Source organism: Macrobrachium rosenbergii, unplaced genomic scaffold (assembly GCF_040412425.1).
Source record: "Macrobrachium rosenbergii isolate ZJJX-2024 unplaced genomic scaffold, ASM4041242v1 13917, whole genome shotgun sequence".
In the NCBI taxonomy this organism is placed as follows: Eukaryota; Metazoa; Arthropoda; class Malacostraca; order Decapoda; family Palaemonidae; genus Macrobrachium; species Macrobrachium rosenbergii.
Window position 1 is genome coordinate 4423 of NW_027100728.1, and position 24077 is coordinate 28499.

Consider the following 24077-nt stretch of genomic DNA (forward strand, 5'->3'; position numbering starts at 1 on the left):
GTTCAGTGGGAGCTTTTCCTTTCACAAGGAAGTGCAAGCATTGCCACTTCTTTGTGCAACAGTCACAGACACTGGGATGACTGAAATGAGTGGGTTTATTTTTACCAATGAGACACTTTTCCCAGTAACTGCAAAGTTCTGAAATTCTGCTTTTACGTGATTCCAGTTATTAAGGTCACAGGAGAGATGTTCTAGATCCCTCAGTAAAGTTTGAAGTCAGCCTGTGTCACAGCTCAGAATATACAATCCACTAGACATGCAACCACTGTAGCAGGAGGGGGGAATGCATTTTAGCCAACACTGTCTGCAGCATTTGTAAAGTACATGTGCCTAATTGCACATCATGAATGTTGTAGGGCCTATTATAAACTTGTGCATGATGTTGCAAAGGAGGCAAAACTACCATTTTCAAGTTTTCACTATTCATTGTCGATAATAAATGAGTGAGATAATGCCTAGGTTTCGCGCTTATTACTATCTAAGTACAAACGGCACAAGTTATTAATAGTTTGCTTACATTTTCTATTTCTATGTTAAATAAGTATTATTATTTGCTCCTGTTATAATTTGGCCTCCTTTACTATCTTGAATTTGTTTTAAATCCTATTAGTGTGACCTTAACAACAGGTGATCAATTATGATTGCTTCACAAATTTGGTCTTATGAAGCAAATGCCTATAAATAGAAAAAACATACAAACAAAAAAGGTTTGCATTGGGTTAAGATTATTGGTAAAGGTTTAAACTAAATGCTGCTTAAATGCAGGATTGGTAAACTGTGTACAGTACATAGAACAAGTGTACCCCAACAAGACAACTCCAGCACTGCGCAGCATAATTCAGATATAAAACCATAAATTACCTGTATTTGTGAGAACAGATTAGTAGTCAAAGGGGACAGGAAAAATTTGATATTGTGTACAAGCAATGAGATCAGACAACAATGGTACCCCACACTGTTTTAATTCAATCTACTGAGACCAGCAAAAGGACATATATGAATAAATAATACATTCTCTAGCAAATTACTACCAACACTAGCCATTGTTGAATTTACTCATACTTTCAATTCAAAGCTCAAATAAAACACTTACTGAAAAGTGCAGAGATCACATGTCCAGCACAGGCTGCTATCTTCAGACAATTTATCAGGATCTGCTTTCTTTCCTTTACATTTCTGAGGACTGGAGTCCTTGTAGAAAGTTACTAAATTCTGTCTCTGAAAGTTTAAAAAATGACATCTGTAAAATCCTTTATTCATCCCTGGTAAAAACTTAATTTTTAATAAAACATTTTGTTTATCAGAAAAGTTAACATACTAATCCTAGTTAATACAAAATCTTTGTATTGCAACAAATTCACATTTTAGGATAATGTAAATTATATTGTTCCAGCAAGTCACCGTACACTTACTACTGCAGTACTATGCTTTATTTGCCTTGACCGTATGATGAGGCACCCTCCCATTAACTATTATATTTTAAAATGTCTATAGAACTAACGTGTGGGTAAGATTACTGCTACTTTTTATTGATTAAAGTCCATTTCCTTGCACTCTCACTAGCAACCACTAAGTACAATGAGTCTTCCTCATACCTTATTCTTCAGTATTTTGCTGGCGTCACTAGGCAGATCTCGTGTGGTGGAAATATCCTTAGGCTCCATGCAATGGATACCTTCTTCGTTCACATCATTACTATTGCACACTCTGAGAGGAAAAAATTAAAATCATTCATTATATTACTAAAGTAAACTAACAAAATTAATTTCAAAATCTTACTGAATTCAACAGGTTTTACAAACTCTATCTAAAATTCTTCAAGTTAAAAGTATAAAGGCCAAGAGATTACCATTCACTTACTCTGTTTCTTTATGAGAATGTTTTAATTTGATGTGTTTTTCAAGACTTTTACCGTAAAAATATCTCTTGCAGAATCTACACTTTTTCCCTTTACATGACTTCATATGATTACAACTAGCTCTGCTGGTCACAATGTTCTTACAAGCTTTGGAAACAGTGGTATCTGACGTGGACTCACCTATGTGGAGGAAAAGGAAAGACAATAAATTGTTAATTAAAAAATTAAAAAGCGCCTCAAGAAGCCAATATTTATGGAGAAATTTGCTTTACTCAATCTCAGATACTATACTATGTAACCTGCATAACTTGACCAAATTCTGGGAAAATGTAAACAGATTAGTAAGGAAGTCATCAAACAAATTTTTTACCTTACACATGTTGTAAGTATTTTTACAATATCCAAAAATATTACTGAGAATGTGGACCTTGTTTTCAAAAATTTTTTTTTAGATCAATGCATAAAGTTTACAGTTGCAACCATAACAACCTACTTATCTAGATTTCAATTATAACATCATTCATATGATTAACATATATCAAAGCATACAATGTCTGTATTGACTAAATGAGTCTTATAAACTGGTACTGTATAGCAATAGCTATGGACATAATTCTTACATGAAATAAATTATTGGAGCTTTAAAAAATCTTTGATGAAACCTGATAAAGCTTTTCATGAACCATTTAGCTAAATATATTCATGGCCTGCATCAACAGTTATAAAATACAGGTAAAAACAGACTAACCATATCTTTAGAAAAAGTTAAAAACTTTCTTGGCTTATGGGTAACTTTTAACTAGGTAACTTAATATAAATATAACACTCTTTTCATGAACGCTGAAGTCAAGGTAGTTGCCCTTCCACTCTTGGCATAAGATTTGGACACTTGACCAGCAACCTCTCTACAGTCAAGCAAACCAACAGGTCAATGCAAAATAGCCGAGCTGCACAAGCATTAAACACTCGTGCATTGTTCACAAGTGGCTTTTTCAAATACGGCAAAGGACAGTGGCTACCAAACATAGGTTTTCCTATTCCAAAATCTACTTGATGATAATAAAGCTGCTGTTCGTCCTCAACGAAAAATCAAAGGAACATAAATGCTCCTCATTAAGAATCCCAATGACACAGACAAAAAAAAAATGTCTGACAAAGTCATTTAAGTTATTACTGATCTTCTTTTATTTAAGATATCCAATAGAGTTTAACAATGAAGGGCATGAAAAAACCTATATATGGTTGTTACCTGTATGGGTCTAAAGTGACTTATCTAATCATGCCGTATTGGCATGCAGGATTACTGCTCACCCCAAGCAATATTTCAGAATCACCATGGAATCAAGAAGGCCCTTCGCTCTCCACTAAGACACCACGGCATCAAGAAGGCCCTTCACTCTCCACTAAGGCATCATGACATCAAGAAGGGCCCTTGCTCTCCACTAAGGCACCTATGAGCCAGGATTTACCATACCACGTACTGATATACAGGTTAGTTAATCTGTTCAATCTTAGGGCAAAAATGTTTGAGGAATAGTGTGTCTGATGACCACTCCATAAACTCAAAAAGACTTCTTTGCAAGATATGAAGAAAGTCAGTAATGTGTTCACTTTTTTATATATTAATATTAGCGTAAACACAGCAAAATATCAATTCACTACATAAAATATAGTAAATTAGCTAAGATTTAACTATCATTCATCTTGACATATTGATGTGAAGGGGGCTAGCACCTGGGCAAAAAGTCTCTCTCTCTTTTCTCTCTGATACTCGGAGAATGTGGTATGAAAAGATGGATAGATAAATAGAAAGGGAGAGTGGCTGACAGAAAGATGTATACACGCAGTCCCTGGGTTATGACGGGTCCGGCTTACAACGTTCCGAGGTTATGACGCTTTTTAAATATATTCATCAGAAATTATTTCCCAGTTTATGAGGCATGTTCCGGGTTATGACGCTTACAACGCCGATCCGACGGAAGAAATATGGCTATAAAACGGCAGAATAATCAAAATTTGGAGGTTTTTCTGGGATGAATAACTCAACAAAAATGCAGTTTACATCATTTTCAGTACACCCAAAGCATTAAAAGTAAGTTTTCTTAGGATTTTCAAGGATTTTTTGGCTTACAACGGTTTTCAGCTTACGACGCGGCGTTGGAATTGAACCCCCTGTCATAAACCAAGAACTGCCGTATATATATATATATATATATATATATATATATATATATATATATATATATATATATATATATATATATATATATATATATATATATATATATACACACATATATATATGTATAGTAATACCCTGAACTTATTTCGATTCAGTTCCACAAATTCACAGACACACAAACATTTGCGAATACTGAGGAACATCAAAAGTGTTTATGTTTCATTTTTTATGTAATTTATAAGTTTTCAAGCTTCAATGTGTAAACTAAATAACATTATTAATTAATAAAAGTCATAATTTCTCTCTCTCTCTCTCTTACTGAGATGAGAGAATTTTTATGGTAGATGCATATGTTTATTTTTTTTGTATGATACATAAATTTTTTACCTAATAATAAGTACTAATTTTCAAATAATAATAATAATAATAATAATAATAATAATAATAATAATAATAATAATAATAATAATAATAATAACAATAATGTCTTTCTCCTCTAGATCGAGAACAGGATATGCTTTATATCAGGTCCACAATAATATTCAGTGGTGAATTGTTGATTATATAAAAAAAGTTACAAAAGCTTTCGAACCTTGTCCTGGGTTCATCTGCAGTCTAACTAAAATCATTGACACAAAAAGTAAATATGTTAGCTCCAGTTTTGCGTGTGGAACCAATGGGCGACCTTGACGATGCATTTTTCTAATGGACGAGGCGGCAAGCAGGACGGTCAATTATCCAACTAGGTGATTGTTTCTCCTCTTCTTGAATTTCGTGTGGCTATCCTTCTTGATCTCCTCACTTCTTGTTGTTCTGCATGTAATTCATCATTAGCGGTGAAATCCTCTTGCTGGTGGTGGTGGTGTCAAGGATGGGGTGGGGTCGGATGGGATGGGGGGATCACTAAGAGCACTGTATTGCCATTGGTGTGATTATTATGATTATTATTACTATTATTATTATTATTGTTATTACGATAAAAAATAAATGGAAGTAGCCCAAATCAAATAAAAGAGCCCAAGGCAAATCAAAAGTAGCCCAAAATGTCGCAAGTAGCAGATTATGAAATCTGGCCACCCAAGGTTTAAAAAGCAGCCCCATTTGCGATTTGTAGCCCAATCTGGCAACCCTGGTGTCGCCAGCCTCAGGCGCTGTTGCGTTTCTGGAGGTTTGCCAAGTACCCATCCAACGTAAACAATATCCGTGGTTGACCTCTTACAGGTTAAGAGGTATTCAATCCTACGTAAGCCTGTTATTTTAATCGCACCTGCCAGCTCCGACAATTCTCTGCAAATCATTATTTAAGGCTTGCATTAAACATTGTGCTAAAATCCAAGTCCATTTCAAGACTTTATATTTGTGTACTTCACACAAGTCCTTATGGGAGTGCTTATTCCAGTTCATTAGAGTAGCACTGAGTCTTCTTCGACATATAAAACCAAGTCCATTTCCAGACTATATTCGTGCATTTTACAGAGTCCAAGTCCTTATGGGATTACTTATTCCAGTTCATTAGAACAACCTTGAGTCTTCTTAGACATTATATATATATATATATATATGTATGTATGTATGTATGTATATATATATATATATATATATATATATATATATATATATATATATATATATATATATATATACATAATTATATATAATGTATATATATACATATATATATATATATATATATATATATATATATATATATATATATATATATATATATATATATATATGTATATATATATATTATATATATATATATATATATATATATATATATATATATATATATATATATATATATATATATATATATATATATATATATATATATATATATATATATATATATACTGTATATATAAATAAAGCAAGCTGAGATGCCTTTGTGTTCCAAGTAAGGAAAATCATAAACACTAAGAATATGCAGAAAAACTTATCGTATGTGATGAGTGCCACGAGCATAAAAACAAAAGTAAACCTCTTCAGGCAAAACACTGAGGCAATAAGCTATCAATGATCATTTTAATTTAAAAAAATGAAAAATAATATTGGGTGCTCTCATGTGCACCAAGAAAGTGATGTTTCTCCTAACGTAAGAACAAAATATATTTATCTTGTAACAGAATTTAGAAACTTACCAATATGAGCTTTCATATGGCCATTTAAGCCAGATTTTGAAGACAAAATCTTATCACACATACTGCATGGGAAAGATTTTTCAGGTACTAAGGATCTTGTCGGACATTTGCCTACAGCAGCTTCCAGTTCCGATTCTTCTGTAACCCATTCATCACAATTATATGATCTGTGGAGAAAAGCATGAAAATCTGAAAATTTAAGAATAGACTATCAATTTTCAGAATAAAATTTCTTATTTGGATACTTACCTACTGTTAAAGATAGCTATATCGCTTACTGGCAGGCAAGTTGGTTTTCAAATAAAAGATTGCTTGGCTGACCCAGATGACTGTCTAATTCACCCATTTTCCACCAGGTGTATATTAAATGTTTTAGCCCTTGTCAGGATTCTTCTTCTCATATGCATGCAGCAAAGAGTAGCCTTGCAGAGAAAAAATGCTTCAATTCAGCCAGAATAAAATAGAAGTGGAATAAAGGGACTCCTGTGCCTGGATTTAAAGCCTCCAAAACGACATTCAATTACCAATAAATACCTTAATGATATAAAGGTACACTCCTATACAATATATGTACCTTCATGCTCCCTATACAATCAAAACCTGATATTTAAAACAGAGACTTTACCTGCTACTAGTAGCGGACTGAGGGCTTTATTGTTTTCAGGCACAATTTCTCCGTACTTAAGGTAATGAGTGACACAAACTGAATTGCACTTCAACTGCACTGCACTAATCACATCTTCAAGTGACAAATTTGTCGTAAAAATAAATTAAGCAGTGACTGCCCTTACATTATGACTGTTTACCTTCAATACATCTAAAAAGATCTGGAACTAGTTTCTCATAAGCTAGCCTGATCAAATATCTGACAGACGAGAACATTACATTCTTTGACAAAGTGTTTTAGGTTTCCTAACACCATAAAACAAAAGGTTAACTTTGCTCCTTCTATTTTAACCTATTTAAATCAATCTTAACTGTCCTAACAAGACAGAGGAGTGCTTCCTTTTCATTCCCCAACAAAGAGGATAAATTCTGAATTCTTAGTTCTTGGTAATAACTCAGTCTAAACTGAATAAGGCAAAAAAGATGAAAAAGCAGCCCCTTTACAACAGCCTTCCTTACAGGAAAAATATTGCAATATACTTTGGCCATGTTCACAACGGCAGCTGAAAAATCAATGGCAGAGCACAAGGGCACACACATATAACCAGGCGGTTTTGTTAACCACCGTGGCACCCACATGATCTGAGTTCCCCTTGCAACCATGCGATTCGAGATGCACGTAAAGCTTCCTAGTGTCTGTTCAGGTGATAGCGTGGATTTGCCTGCACCACTCGTCAAAACTGAGACTAGTCACTTTGACACTGACCTTCTTTGATGATGAAAAACGTCCAGTCATCTGGGACATGAGTTCCTTGATTAAGGACAGATTCCAAGAAAACTTAGAAAACCTCCTTGCTGGGAGGAGACGGTCGAGAGTCTTCAAGTGGTTAAGTGTTGCATATGGAGATTTGTGAACCACATGGAATTTGGTAGTTTGAACACATCTTTCCTTACCAAAAGAATACAAGAGAGAACTACTGAAAGAGCTACACAGAATAATACAAGAAAGAACTGCTGAAAGAGCTACAAAGTCTGAAAATCATTCCCTCTGGGGTCACTAAGACACTGTGAGAGTCATTTTGTAATTCTTTGTACTTGAAGCTCATTTAATACTCTCCTTATAATTGTTTAAAGGGGAGAGGCATGTGCATCTACAATAAACCAAACTTGAATAAAAAACACATCCACTGCTCAAGCCAGAGGGCCCTGGAATGGGAAGCAACAGACTGGGTGTTCTTGTTTGTCTGCATTACTAAAGGGTCCACGTTTGGAGCAGCCAACCAATTCCACAGTGACTGGTGGGCTTGTGAATGTAATAACCACTCTGTATGCAGAACTCGTCCTCCTGATCAAGCAATCCACCATAACACTGTCCTTCCCTAGAATGACCGGGGGAAACAATACTATTTTCCTCACTTCTGCCTGAAGAAGCAGTCTTCTGCTATTAGGAACACTGTTTGAATTTGAGGCTGTTTAAATGCCTCTTTCTTCTGACCACCACATCCTTGACCTCTCCTAGGTTCCCCAGACCCCATGAAGCATCTGTAAGCAGGGTGAGGTCTGGGTTCAGACCTTACAATGCACCTGAAAACAAGGTATGGTCTGGATTCACTACTAAGGATAAACCTGCCAGGAATCTTCAACTGCCTTCCACCACACTAACATCTCTATGGCTTACTGGGTGTAGTGTTGACCACTCTATGCTTTATTGTGAAGTCAGTGTCACAACACTTGTCATAACTCTTTTTGTGTATCAGATGAAAGAGGGGAAAGAACAATAAAAACCTAGGTGTAAGTTTAAGAAAAACTTGTTAACTTTGTTTGTAGTTTCTGGAGTCCCTCCTAAAGAAACTGGAGACAAGGATGCTCCTGGATTTACTTGAAGGATTAATAAATGTTTTGCTGTAAGTTTATAACACAGTTTGTCAAAACTGCTCTGTAATTATGCCTGATTTATTCTGACAACTTCCCCAGTGAAGCCGTGTCTCAACAAAGAAAGCCACTGCATCATAGGAAGCTTCTTTAAAGCGGTAAAATTTTTCGAGAAGAAGGAAGAAATGCCTCTTCTTGCAATGGAAAAGCTTGCAACTTATGAGTCTACCCTCATCCCCAGACAGACTGAGAAGGAGTCGGAGAAGACTACTGAAAATCATAATACCCAGTGACTGAGCCAGACACAACAGAACCTTGGCCTCCAAATTCTATTGAAATTGTTGCCCAACATGACCTAGTTATCTCAGCACATAAGAATTCTTGCCCCTAGAAGATGACACCAACCCCCTTAAGGGTAACAAAATCCTTGTGAATGCTTGAGGCACTGCATACAGGCTGAAATGAAGCATCATGAATTGGTATACCTTCCTGGAAATACAAATCAAAGGAACTTGCATGACTAAGGATCTACTGGTATGTGGAAAAATGCATCCTTCATGTCCACTGAATCACCCAGCCATGCTTTTGGAAAGCCACTAGAACCATGTTGGATAATTCCATGGAGAATAAGAACATATAAATAAAACTGTTCAGTCTTGATACATCCAACACTGGTCCATCTCTGGTTGCTTACGGCACCAGAAAAAGGACAGTGGTAAAATCCTGGGGAATTTACTGAAGCCTACTCCATTGCATTCTTTAAGATAAAGCCTCTTTCTGAAGAACAAGTTACTTCTCTTGATGGAGAAGATATGAAGGAAAGGCTAAAAGAGATGATGCTAGTGGAAGGGAAACCAGAAAGGAATTACACAACTCTCCTTCAATACTTCCACCATCCAAAGTTCTGCTCTTCAGTCTCCAGCAACAGAATGGGGAAGGGTGATGGGTGTTTCCCACCATACAGATAGTGGAGCGTTCGTCAATCTGATGAATTATGACTTATATCAATCGATGTTTTCCGATTGCTGTTGGAGGCCTACTGAAGAGACAGTGTGTGATGTTCAAGCAAATGGGTTGAGTGTTTTGGGTTGCATGGGTGTTTGTTTATCCTTGGGAAGTAAAGTTTTTAGAGCGCCATTTTTGGTTTTATGAAGGGCTGCTTTGGGGAATACACTGTTACTTGGTCATCCAGCGTGCCAGCGAAACAGAATCTCGGTTCATACGGAGGTAGGTGGTATAACTGTTAGGGTACCTGGGGGTTTTTGTCCCATACAAGGAAATTGATCAGATTAAAGGGGATCATGATAAGGGATCGGGTATTGATAACGGTATTTTATTAGATTATGTGGTCCTGGGCCCAGGTATGGTTGCTCTGGATCCCAATACACACTTGAATCCCTTGGATCCCACTGTACACTTGGATCCCTCAGATTCAACTGGGTGCCTGGATCCATTGGATCCCACTGGACACTTGGATCCATCAGATCCCCCTGGACACTTGGATCCATCAGATCCCACTGGACATTTGGATCCATCACATCCAACTGGACATTTAGATCCATCACATCCCAGTGCATGCTTGGATCCCTCGGATCCCACTATACACTTGGATCCCTCAGATCCCACTGGTCGCTTGGATCCCTCAGATCCCACTGGACACTTGGATCCATTGGATACCACCGTTCACTTGGATCCATCAGATCCCACTGGACACCTGGATCCGTCAGATCCCACTGGACACTTGGATCCACCAGATCCCACTGAACACTTGGATCCACCAGATCCCACTGGGCACTTGGATCCACCAGATCCCACTGAACACTTGGATCCATCAGATCCCACTGGGTGCTTGGATCCATCAGATCCCTCTGGATGTTCAGATCCCACTGGGTGCTTTGATCCCATGGGACGATCTGGTCCCTTTGGACGTCTGGGATCCACTAGGTGTTTAGAGGCCACTGGGCACTTGGGAGCCACTGGGAGCTCTGCATTGTCCCAAAAACTAAAAGAGGGCTCCTGGACCCTATGGCACTTACAAAGGATTGAGGGAGCCTGATCTCCATTGCGAGCCTTTTCAATGGCCTGGAAGAATCATGGAAATGCCAGCTGTGCCCTTTAGACTCAGTTTGATCCACTGTACGATAAGGTGTGAGGGTCCATTTGTACACCTTTCCAGCGGTTATTCACCGATACCTGGGAACTAGTGACAGGTTCGGCTGAGGGAGTTACTACCCGTGGGCAAAAAAACCCCTTCAGGCTCCCTTGGACTTACAGTATGCCTCCTCCCAGGTTTAGGGGAGTCTGGCAGGGACTGGGTTTAGGAGATCCGATAGGGCCAGATAGCTATGTCCTCCACTAAACATCCAGTAAAATGCCTTTCCAGTAACTGTCTGTTGACACCTGGGACTGGCAACAGGCTATACTGAGGGGGTGACTACCTGTGTGTAACCCCCCGCCCCAACCTTCCCTTCAGTATGCCTCCTCCCAGGTTTAGGGGAGTCTGACATGGACTTTCTGTCTAGGAGCATTGGGGGATGAGTAGACACCTCCTCCATTGCACACTTCACTATTACAAGGTTAACTTCTGTTAACCTAGACACAAGACTGGCAATAACAAAGGAAGGAAGCAAAGGAGACAGAAGCAGGAGCAAGAAGAAAAAAAATTTGAGGGCTAGTAGCAGGAGAGAAAAATTTGGATGCGGGGAGAGTAGGCGCCAGATGACCAGGAGCTGGTGCCGGGCGCTGGGTGCCCCCAGGTGTAGATGGGGAGGGCAACTGGGTATCAAGAGAGCTAGTAGCTCATAAGCTGAGAAATCGGGAGCTGGTGAGCACGCCTTGGCATTCAGAGCCAATCCTTGGCTGTCAAGAATATCACTTCTTCCAAAAGTCCAGAACAACCAAAAACAAGCACAATTTCTCCCCTTACTATGCTCTGCCCTTACACTTTTTCAGTTCTCTGCAAAGGAAAGTGTAATAAGATGATGTTTAATTAATTCTTTGAAGTACACAGAGTACCATCATACAGACAAATCTCAACTCCTACCAAACATTATCTGAGACTTGCGGAGATATAGAGAATCATTACTGCAAGTATCGGTCCTGTAGCGAACGCACTGTTTACGTTTTATTATCCTACTCGGTAAACATGGTAGCGAATGTAAAGTTTACTTTATCATGTTACTCAGCAACACTTTACATTATTACATTACTCGCTGTAAAGGTGAGTTGAAACAAAGATTGTAAATTCACTACTTTAGAGGTATTCATTATCGAAAAAATCAGTTCAGTAGCGAACGTAAATATCGGTTCAACAATGAACCAATGTTTACACTATAGTACGCCACTCGTAAAAGTGTTAAACAATTAACTGCAATTTTTGCTGTAAAAGTGAACAATTTATATACTAGACACCATTCACGAACAACAAAACAAGGAAAAAACTCATCCTGAAAGTTTTCATCTGAAGCTACTCGACTTTCGGCTTGAACACCGAAGTCTGGTTAAATAACCGGCAAAAAGAAAAGTTGCTGCCAACATCCAACGTTAACACCAGACGTCACAGAAACAGACTGAGGATTACCAGCTAAGCCATTCCTAACTCTCTTGTTAGGGGGCGAGACTAGTCACCTAAACAAAACATCGGTGTCGCTACTGCGAAATTTGAATTTAAGCTGTTGCGAATAAGTGAAACTAATACCTATGTAATTACTTGGTAAATTACTTCTGGTATGTATTTTCATTCCTAAGCAGCTGCTCCATCTCATTAACATAATCACTGGTGTCTTTAACCACTACAGCACCTCCCTCATCAGCTTTACATACCTTAATATCTTTATGTGTACTTGACCTGTCTAGAGCTGTTTCAGTCTTTGCAGGAATTTGAACCTTTTCTGTTTATGCCTAACCCATAAAGCACCTCTGCAAAAAGCTTCCAACTCCCCTTCTCTGTCTTTCTCTAATGTTCTCAATCTCCAGCATATCTCAACAAACTCACTGTTACTACTGCCCAGGCTAAAATTTAGACCCATAAGGTTTTCGATGCATCCCTTAAGCCAGAATTTACCTACATTAATAAATATTCAAATACAGGTAGATTTTAATTCAAAGACAAATAATGTCAAAAGACTTACTTTGACCTCCTGCTCCTCTTTCTTGGCACTGTATCATCACAATTCACTTCATCCACTTGATCTGAACGTGATTTCATTCTTGGTCCAGCTACAGTATGTTTTTGCCAGGACTGAAAAATCAGCATACAACTCACTCAATATGACATATTGCTAAGCAAAATAGCTCTAATTCAACTTTACAGAAGCTGAAAAATGGTCAAAATCGTCAATGTTTATTTACTTTACTATGGCCAACTGTCCTTAAGAATTAAGTGCAGTTATTTAAATTTGAAATAATTAGGGTACACAAATTAAAAGACATTTTACACCAATATTCAATTTTCCTAACTATACAAACCAACCTTCTTTAATAGATTTTCACTGTAACAAGTGAAGCCAACTGCATCACTTCAAATGAAAATAATAATTACTTATAAGTTACTCTAAAGGAGGATAGCCACCTCTTTACAAATTACAGCTTGACAATATTCAGCTGACAGACGAATCATACTTACAGGATGAGAAACAAGGAACTAATTGGGGCAATAGGTGAAACAAATGTAAGATGGGGCAATAAAGCTCAAAATGACCTTTTCAAAAAATGCACATTGAGCTCTAGCAAGATGTAATCTTTTGGGGGCTTCCATGGGTGTATCCTGTGCTTTGTTAGGACATATGCTCATGTGCGGTATCTTAGATAATGCTGATCTCAGCAAAACATGCTCTACTACATGTACATGTTTACTACACCCATAGTAGAGAGAAAGAGAGAATGTTGTATGGTCAATTATGTAAAGTAATGCCTCTGTTTACATAGTTCTGATGTTAGGCATTTTCAATGTTAAGATGACTTTTGTTCAAAATTAAAGGAATATTTTTACCATAATTCCTTTTAGTTCTTTACATTCTTTGCAATTAATATGTATAAATTTACTGTATTAAAAACAGTGAAATGTTTAATAAAAACAGTGAAATGTTTAACAATCAAAGGACAATGGGGTCACTTATAGGGGTTTACAGGGAGTCAAGGTCATTTTCAAAGAGCTTACTTGACTCTGCTTTTTGAAATTTGTTCCATTGCTGCATGTGCTCATACAGTACAATACACACTGCTTTATATGCCTACACCAACATTCACTGCAGGCACCTGATTAAAATTGGTGGGTTAAGTTCTACACAGTACAGGCAGTCTCTAGTTATTGGAGATCTGGTTTTACGGCGCATGTCTAGCAACGACAATAACTGGATTTTCGGTGACAATAATTGGATTTTTGGCGACAATATCTGCTTATCAGGCAATAACCAAAGATCAGCGCTGATACCCACCTAACAGAGACAATGATCCCTGCTTGTCAGCACCGATATCTGCTTAATGGTGCTGATAAGCGCCAATATTCGTCGATTTCCGTGTTATTGGAGATTTTCAGTTATCATCACACCATTGGGAATGGAAACCCCACTGATAATTGGGGACTGCCTGTACAGTGGCTCCCTTACACACAGTAACACTTTTACACAAGACTCCCCATACAAGCTGTACTATTTGAGAAAACAGTAACTGTACAAAATGGAAAGAGTAGACTGGCAATGGTGCAGTAGCATATTATGCAGGTGCATTTTCATTATTTGTTCACTATGGTCTTTAAGTGTGCTCTTTATATGTAAATACCATTCATTACATTTAAATACCTGACATATGTAGATTGTGTATTATGCTGGTCTAGAATGGGACATTTTACTTACCAAATTGCAATATTTATGGGTGTATATCAAACACAATAAGGTTTGATCTGACTTATTTCATACCCAGATGAGGGGAGGCTGGGTGGGTTTCCACTTTAACAGTAGGTAAGTGTCCAAACAATTAATTTTTTCATGAAAATTCTTATTATTTGGAATGAATCTTACCTATTGTTAAAGTTAGCTGACTACCACATTGCATGAGGATGGTGGGTTAGTGCAGCCAGAGAAACAATGTTCAGCCAAACAAACTAAAAGCTTTTTAATGAGGGGGGTAAAAAAAGCTTCTCAACATTCCTGCATATTGTGTGATCCTTACTGGCAAGTACAGTTGCCAGATGTTGGAACCACCTCAGGGTGTAAGGCCCTCGTAGCGAGACTTGTCAGTTTCCTTACAAGGAAAAAAGGACTCTATCTTGTAGAGTACTGGTCACTCCTGTGCCTGAGTCGAAAGACCATAGCCAACAGTCCAAAACTAAAGACAACTACCACCTTCATATATGAAGGTGCACTCCTATGCACCAATGTGCACCTTCATGCTCCCAAAATTCAATAGTGGGATTTCCTAATAACTAATAATAACATAGAAAGCAAGGTTACCATCATATTTGGTTCAGGAGAAAGCGTCCCCGCCACAACGACGGGACTAAGGGCTTTACACCTCATGCTAAATTTGAACATTTCGCAAATAATATGTCAACAAGTTACATCTCCCCCTGAGCTGCATGACAACCTTCTCTAGCAAAAGGCTTTAAAGGAAATACTGTATAGGTGTGCTTCCAGTATGGAAGCCATGAGGATTATTTTCAAAACTGGTAAAAGCTCAAGAATTATCTCCATGTGCACTGACTTAAGCATTCTTAGACATAGGAGTCTTTGGTCTCCTAACACCACAAATACTTGACTCCTCCTCTTAAAGGTTTATGTCTGTCCAGGTAAACACTTAACCCCCACAGTCCAGGCTAAATATATATATTGAGCACATTCCTAGACCGGACTAAATTTAAGGATGGCTAATTTAAAAAAGGCTTGGATGAACCCATAAAAACTAATAGGTTTGTTTTATTGTCAACCCCCCTCTCTCCCCTTGCTAGAGAGAGGGGGAGGACTTGCATCTAACAATCTACTCTAGATTAGAGACAAGGTACTCAATTATATAGACTCACGTGCATGACATGCCAGTCCAGCATGTGATGGCTCGCCACCTGCCTCTGCCCTACGAGAGGAGAGGTAAAAGAGGAGAGGGAGGAGGCCAGTCACTCACACACACACATTCTCTTTTTTTGCTACGATATACCTTAGGCGAGGTGAGCAGCCACCACAGGACCCAAAGAAAACATGTCCAAGGACTTGTAGGCAACGTCCAAAAGGTAGAAGGACGTCAATGTGGTTTGCCAGGACCCCGCTCCCGCCCTTAACCCTTACGGGCTGGGCTAAAACATACATGCAGCACCCCTGACTGGGCAAACTTTTAGGCCAGCAGAATTTTTTAAAAATCACATCAATGGAAAGAGAATGACATGTATATGCACAATGCATGAAAAAAATCTAAATAATTTTCTGTGCTCACCACAGCGAGTTGAAAGTGAATATCTCTGCTAGTGGTCAGCGGGGGACTCAACTAACTGAAGCATGTTGGTTTGGTGCACAGCTCCTGCTGACACGTTCACAAAAAATCCCGCTTTTTTTTATTTTTGCTAAAAAAACAATAGCAGCTATTTTATGTACTGTGGAGCCTGCACCTTTCTCAGTTTAAAGCATATTCTTCCACCATTCAAAAGTTTCACTGTTTTACTGTGTACTTTTTGTGTCTTTGTTGCCAATATGGGTTTTTTCTTCTAAGATAGTAGTCATGTATGAAATTATACAATTACTACCTAAATTTTGCCTTAAAAGTAAATTCTTGAATGTTACGCCACTCTAGGTAACTGTATACTGTATATCTAATTTGTTTACCAGGACTGGGCTACTCAAAAGTTACAGGTGAAGCTACAGGCTACAAAACAAAGTACTTAAATGAAAATATTTTGCCAAAGGAAAATTTTTAATAACCTACATACATATAAATTAAGTACAATTTCAGTGTCTATTACCTGAAAATGTAAAAGTTTAATAATCACGTAGGCAACCAGACATCACAAAAGTTTTCCTAGTGACGCCGTTTTCGGCGGAGCAATGCCTGCTAAAAGTAGGTCCATGAAGGAAAACATTATCAAAAAAACTATTCAGTTTGGTAATTAAGTACTAAAATTAACTAACTGGTGTACTTAATACCCAGGTTTGGAAGTAGAGCACAGTCAAAAACAGGTTACGGCTGTATATGACACAGCTACCGGTGGTAGCGTATATGAATGGTTAGGCTACTACTAATCAAAACAAAACTGAAGTAGCCTAGCATATCTACTAAGTAGCCCAAGATAACTATTAATACAAAAGATCATATACCAATGATCTTCAAGAACAGCACTGTTTTAAAATCAGTACCTCAAAAATAATTAAACATTGCTTGTCAGCTAACTAAGAATGGACTGTGAACACTCAAACCAAACCTAATTCTCGCCTTGTGGAAGACATGACACCACTTTTGACACTGGCTTCTGACTTTTATGAAATAAGCTACCAGCTAAAAAATTGGTTAAAAACTAAACTTTTCACTGGGACTTAACTTTCTTTTGAGTTTGGTATTTCAATGACGACCACATTATGATCTAGGAGCTTATTTTTATAATGAAAGGAATGGCACATGTTACAGTCATGCAGACCAAGGGAGAAATAAGTAAACAGTCTTGTGCAGAGTGCACGGTTGACACAATAACAGTTGACGTGGGATGCGCCGTTGCCATATCTGCAGGCTGAGAATAGGAACTGAACCTAGGCAGTCACTGTAAACAAGAGAAAGAGCCCTCTTGTCTTAAACCTACATTCTACCAGTGTCAACATGCACTGTACTAGTCGAGACCAACTGCAGTAAACCCCCGTATTTGCGGGGGATGCGTACCACACCCCCCGCCGAATAGCTAAAATCAGCGAATACTTAAAACCCCTTTAAAAACACTTAGAACTGCCTATTTTGATAGTTTAAACACAAGAAAAACCCTCTAAAAATGCTTATATCTGAGTATTTTAATAGTTTTATCACAAAAAGTGCATTTCTCAGTGCAAAATACCACGAATGGGCAAATTTTCCACGAATAATGTGTATATACATTCCACGGAGAAATCCACTAATAGGTGTCTCTGCAAATCATGAGGCCGCGAATACGGGGAGGTTTACTGTAGAAGAGAATTCTTTGAAATCGGTCAGTCTATCTTATGAAGCTGAAGCCCTCTAGGGACCATGAGAGTAACTCCTCTGAGGATGAACAGTAGCTACACTATCAAAAAGAAACACTATACAGGCAGTCCCCGGTTTTACGACGGTTCCGGCTTACGACGTTCGAGGTTACGACGCTTTTCAAATATATTCATCAGAAATTATTTCCTGGCTTACGACGCATGTTCGGGGTTAACGCTGTCAGATCGCCGATCCGACGGAAGAAATATGGCCCCAAAATGGCAGAATAATCATAATTTGAAGGTTTTTTTGATGTAAAACTCAATAATAATGCAGTTTACATCGTTTTCAATGCACCCAGAGCATTAAAAGTAAGGTTTTCTTATGATTTTGACGATTTTCGACGATGTTCCGGCTTACGACGATTTTCGGGTTACGACGCGGCGCAAGAACGGAACCCCCGTCGTAAACCGGGGACCGCCTGTATATAACATTATTTCAGTGGTGAGGATAGGTTTGCCTCATTCTTGTAAAAAGGTGTGTACATATGAATAGGAATATTTCTTTGGAAGATAGCAGTTTAGCAGAAACCTCTTCTAGTCTACTAAGTGCAAGTTTCAATTCTTCATGTCAAGGCTTCCAGAGTTGAGTGAATGAAGAATATGAGAGACCAGGGGGTAACGGTGTCTTTCAAAAATATGATTGCAATGAACATAAGCAACAGATTCTATATATTAGTTATACTTCATCTAGCTAACAATTACAGAGCAGTAAAGTGCATATCAATACCTCACTTGTGGATATGCCTTTATACAGCCTGAAAACCTTTTCAGATACACCATTATCTTCTTCCCAGCTTGTTCCCATTTTTATATGGGGTCGCCGTTTCGGATGAGCCGTTTCCATCTATTTCTATCCTGTGCTTCTGCCTCATCAATTCCCTTCTCACGCAGGTCTCCCCTCACACAGTCCTTCCATCTCTTTCTTGGTCTCCCTCTTCTTCTTCTTCCCTGGACCTCCATCCCCATAGTATGTCTACCAACGTGGTCCTCATCTCTTCTCAACAGGTGTCCATACCATCTCAGCCTCCCCTCCTGCACTTTCTTTGATATTTCCACCACCTTAGTAGACCCCCTAATGTAATCATTTCGGATCCTATCCTCTCTCACACCCAGCCATCCATCTAAGCATTCTCATTTCTGCCACATCCATCTTCTTCTCCTCTGTCTTTCTCAAGCTTGCTGTTTCCGTGCCATATATCATTGCTGTTCTTACCACCGTCTTATGAAATTTTCCTTTTAACCTCAGCGGTACTCTTTTGTCACAAAGAACTCCAGAGGCCGCTCTCCAGTTGTTCCAGCCTGCCTGTACCCGATGTTTTACCTCTTCTTCCATACGTCCTCCAGCATTAATAAAGGATCCCAAATACTTAAAGTTTTCAACTCTCTTTATTGATTCTCCCCCAAGCTGAACACTTTCCCTATCACCCCCATCATTGGTGGTACACATATATTCTGTCTTAGATCTACTTATTCTCATTCCTCTGTCCTCCAGTACTAGTCTCCATCTTTCCAGTTTCATTTCCAGATCTTCCCTGCTCTCTGCACACAGGACAATATCATCCGCATACAATATGTTCCACGGTACTGCCTCCTTACTTCCTCTATGATAACGTCCATCACTATGTTAAAAATAAATGGGCTAAGAGCCGACCCTGGTGTAATCCTACTCTCACCTCAAAACCCTCCGTCTCCCCAACACTGCTCCTCACTCTGGTAAATACATTCCGGTACATCTCCTGTATCAATCGCACGTACTTCTCTGGCACCATCCTCTCCCTCAGGCTCCTCCATACCTCTTGTCTGGGGACTCGGTCAAGCCTTTTCAAGGTCAATGAATACCATATGTAGGTCCCTTTGTTTTTCCCAATTTCTCCATTAGTTGTCTCAGACAAAATATACCATCTGTTGTTCCTCTTCCCTTCATAAATCCCATCTGCTCTTTACCTATTTCGACTTCTTCCCTTAGTCTGGCATCTATCATCGTTTCCAGTATCTTCAAAGTGTGGGACATTAGTTTAATAGCCCTACAATTACCACACTCTTGGACATCTCCTCTCCCTTTGAAAATTGGGATCAGTATACTCCCATGCCACTCATTTGGTATCTTTTCCTGCTCAAGGATCTTTATCATAAGATCATAAAGTATATCCACTCCTTCATCCCCTAATGCCTTCCATGCCTCCACAGGTATCATGTCTGGTCCGGTTGCCTTCCCATTCTTCATCTTCTTCAGTGCATCCAGCACCTCTTGCTTAGAGAACCTCATCACCATGCCAATGTTCACCTGCCCATCCCCTCTTATTAGTCTATTATTTTCTTCATTTAACAGCTGTTCGAAATATTCTTTCCATCTTTCATGATGTCTTCTTCAGATACACCATTATACAGCCTGAAATATATGAACATGCCTATCTACTCTGCACAAATTATTTAAAGCCAAATGAAATGCTTACCAGACATTTACCTACCTCTGATAACTGCACATCTTCATCCACTGCAGCTTTGGCCGAGTCCTTGTAACTACAGAGATGAACTTCTTTTCCATGTTTTTCCATGTTCCTGTTTGAACTATTTTCAAAGTAGTCACTAAAAGTAACTTCTGATTTTCTGTTACCACCCGTAAAGATGACACGTCTTTTGTGGCGAGCTTATTTTATTTTCAGGACTACGCAGTAAATCCTTATCACTGTCCACTGAACCTTTCGGTTCTGTTCTTGAATCAGTCTGTAATGATGTGTCACCACTCATATGTAATTTAAAAAGACCTGGGTCTAAGAATGAGGCTGCACTTTTCATCTGAGATCTAGTTATTAAGCAAGATCCATTATACAGCAAAGTAATTGCCGCAGTCACTGAAATTGGGTCTGCATCTGAAAGCAAGTATTGCTGACTGTTCATTTGAATGCTCTTCCATTAAAACAGTATGAAAAACTGGGCATGTCATGCCTAAAAGAGATTTATGAGTGTAAATTCTTTTATTTCCTACAACTAATGTCAGATCTGCCTTACCTTTTACATCAAACAACGTCAGTAATCGTTTCATAACCAGAGCAATTTCTGGCTCCATCGTAGTAAACACATTACCTTTTTTTTCAGAGTTTCTGTCTTGGATTTTTGTTTCAGAATGCTGCATCTGTAGTATATTAGTTAGTCTACTCACTTGTATTGATTTGCAAAGTTTGGAGAATTCTTCAATATTTGCTAATGGTATCATTCCTTTGCCATAATACATATACCCAACAAGAGTGTGAGCACTTCTGAGAGAAACACCAGGAAGGTGCAACACCTTGATTTTATTATTCTCGTCAAACAAAGAATGTATCACTTCACTGTATGAACTAAGAACTAATTTATGAACTTTAATCACATGGCTGTCAACAAATATTGACAAGTCAGTACACTGCTGCTTATTGCACATGACGTGAAGGCCTTTCATAAAGTGCTCAAAATGATTTTCCCACGTTAAGCATTCCACTTCACTTCCCGTATTAGTGACGACAAAACCTGATGCCTCCAGATGAAGCTCTCTTAGAATAGTCATTATGTCTTTTACATATTTAACAGGCAATGAGACATTTCCAACATATATTAGCGACCTGATTAGAGGGAGCAATAAATAAGGTCCGTGTGAAATGACTGGAGAAATCTTGTATATCACTGGAGAATCCTGCAAAATAAGTTCTAATTCAATATAAGAATGCAACATTATTTGCTACACATTCATTTAAATTGAAAAATAACAAATTATTTGCCATGAAAAATAAGAAATATTAATCATATATAAAACTTGCAGTGTGAAAATAGTATAAAAATGCAATACTATATTGTACTAGTAAAGTACACAATAAATGTATAGTAGAGCACAGTACAGTAGCACGTCCTCGACTTACGGTAGGGGATCCGTTCCAGCGCCATGCCGTAAGTTGATTTCCATTGTAAGTCGATTTTTTGCCATTATCGGCGCTTTAACAGTGCCATAACTTGATGTTGCATCAAGTTACAGCACCGCAAGTGCTGTTAATTTGATGCCTATTCTTTCTGTTAGCGCCATCAATTAAAATGCCATTAGTGGCGCTGAAAAGCACCATACGATCGAATCACCATAAGTCGAGGAAGCACTTCATACGATGTCATGAATATTCACAATCAAAATTGAAGCTAGGTTGTTGTTGCTGCTGTTATTATTATTATATTATTATTATTATTACTACTGAGCATAAGCCACCAGTGTCGTCCACCCACTCCCTTATGTCATCCTCAGGAACGCTGTTGCCTCCAGTCACGAGCTGAGTAGAGAAATTGTCCACTTCGAACCCTTGGAAGTCCATCATGCCCTCTTCTCCCTTCAGCATATGGTTCCAGGATTGGGTGAGGGTCTCTACGTTCATGCCCCTTCTAAGCATCTGCGAAGTTGTAGATGCAAATACCTCCGAAGATTCTCCAGTGTCCATTGTACCCACCCCACCGTGTCCAAGCCTTGCTTCTTCTCCTCCTTGTCCTCCAACACTACCATCACTTGCTCCAGGAACTTCCTCTGGTATACCTGTAGATGTTTTGTTGCAACAATAACACCTTGGTCCACTGGTTCAATGGGTGCAGTCATACTAGGAGGGAAATACACGACCTTAATACAACCTTCGTCACCATCTGACTGGGTTGCTTTAGTATGTGCAGGCGCATTGTTCATGAGAAGCAAAGCCTTCACCTGATGTTTAGCAATGCCACAGTCCTCAGCCTGATAATGAACAACCTCCTTACAAAAGTGACTACAGAACCAATCGGTTACAATCTTGGAGGTGAACCAGACCGACGCCAAGTGATAAAAAATCACTGGAAGCCTATCCAACAACCCACGCAGGGCATGTGGTAGCTTTGCATGTCCAACTACCACTGGTTTGCAATGATGGCTACCAGTAGCATTTGCACATAAAGCAAACACACATTGCTTGGAAAGATTTTGACAGTAAATTCTTTTCCTTCTATAGAATAGATCAGCTTCATCATGCACTTCCTTGTCACTAGCAGGAACTGCAGCATCTATCTTGCAGCTAGACAGAAGTTGAAAGCCAGGGTTGCCACAGTTGTAACCCAGGCACTCCTGTACATCCTCCTCAGGAACGTTGTTGCCTCCAGTCACGAGTTAGGTACGGAAGTCGTCGAATTTGACTCAGCGTACAGTCCCAAGCGTGGCTGATTATCTCTATGTTGATGTCCTTCCAAGCATCTGCAAAGCTGTAGAAGCAAACACCTATAAAGATTCTCCAGTGTCCATTCCCATATGTATCCAAGCCTTGCTCCTTCTCCCCCTCATCCTCCAACACTACTAACACGTCCTCCATGAACTTTCCCTGGTACAGCTATTTCATTGTAACAATAACACCTTGGGCCACTGGCTCAACGAGTGCAATCGTATCAGGAGGCAAATACATGACCCTAATACGACCTCCACCGCCAAACAACTGGGTTGCTTTAGGATGTGCAGGTGAACTGTCCATGGGAAGCAGACTTCACCCGATGTCTAGCAATTCCAAGGTCGTCTGTCTGATGATGAAGAACTTCTTTACAAAATTAATCATGGACCAGTCAGAAACATTTTGGAGGTGGACCAAGCCTTCCTGAATGATACCAAATCACTCGCAGCCTATCATCAACCCACACAAGGTACATGGTTGCTTTGCAATGGTTTGCAATGCACCAATAGCATTTGCACTTAAAGCAGAAATGCACTGCTTGGAAAGCTTTCAACCATGTAAATTCTTTCCCTTCTCATCAGCCAAAGTGTTAGTGGGTTTGGAGCAATATAATATCCAGTTTGTTAGCATTGCAGATTTACCCTAAAATAAGGTCTTCTTTCTCATCAAGTCTGGCAATGCCTGGTGAAATTCCTCTAAAATCTCTACAGATGCATCAAAAGCTTTGCCATGAGTCTTCTTATCAGAACCCCTGTGCCGAATCTTGAACTTAAACAACCAACCTTCGAGCACCTTAAAGCCCAAATCCCCATGCAGGCCTGTGAACTTCACAGCTACAGCCTTTAACTTGGCACCGCAAATATTCATGCCAGCAGCCCTTTGGTGATGAAACCAGATCAAGGTCAACTGTTCAATGTCCTCATGATGGCCTTTTGCCATCACCTTGCAGACCTGACTCCTCGACATCTTCCCAAAGTCTGTCGAGTACTTCTTCAGTTTGTCCCAGTGTGGTGGCCGCACACTGGCCTAAGTTTT

General features: G+C 39.0%; 1 protein-coding gene and 1 pseudogene across 1 annotated transcript in view; both read right to left on the reverse strand.

Annotated features, from left to right (window-relative positions):
- Positions 1 to 1089: 1089 nt before the first annotated feature.
- Positions 1090 to 24077, reverse strand: part of LOC136838077 (zinc finger protein 26-like) — a 28850-nt gene continuing 5862 nt past the window's right edge. Inside the window, exons 3-8 of the mRNA XM_067102924.1 lie at positions 20319 to 21517; positions 12796 to 12905; positions 6188 to 6354; positions 1861 to 2038; positions 1596 to 1707; positions 1090 to 1218 (exon numbers count right to left, since the gene is read on the reverse strand). Coding sequence (XP_066959025.1) covers positions 1090 to 1218; positions 1596 to 1707; positions 1861 to 2038; positions 6188 to 6354; positions 12796 to 12905; positions 20319 to 20405 — 783 coding nt within the window. The 5' untranslated portion in view covers positions 20406 to 21517. The remainder of the gene's footprint in view (positions 1219 to 1595; positions 1708 to 1860; positions 2039 to 6187; positions 6355 to 12795; positions 12906 to 20318; positions 21518 to 24077) is intronic.
- Positions 18608 to 20196, reverse strand: LOC136838093 (uncharacterized; annotated as a pseudogene).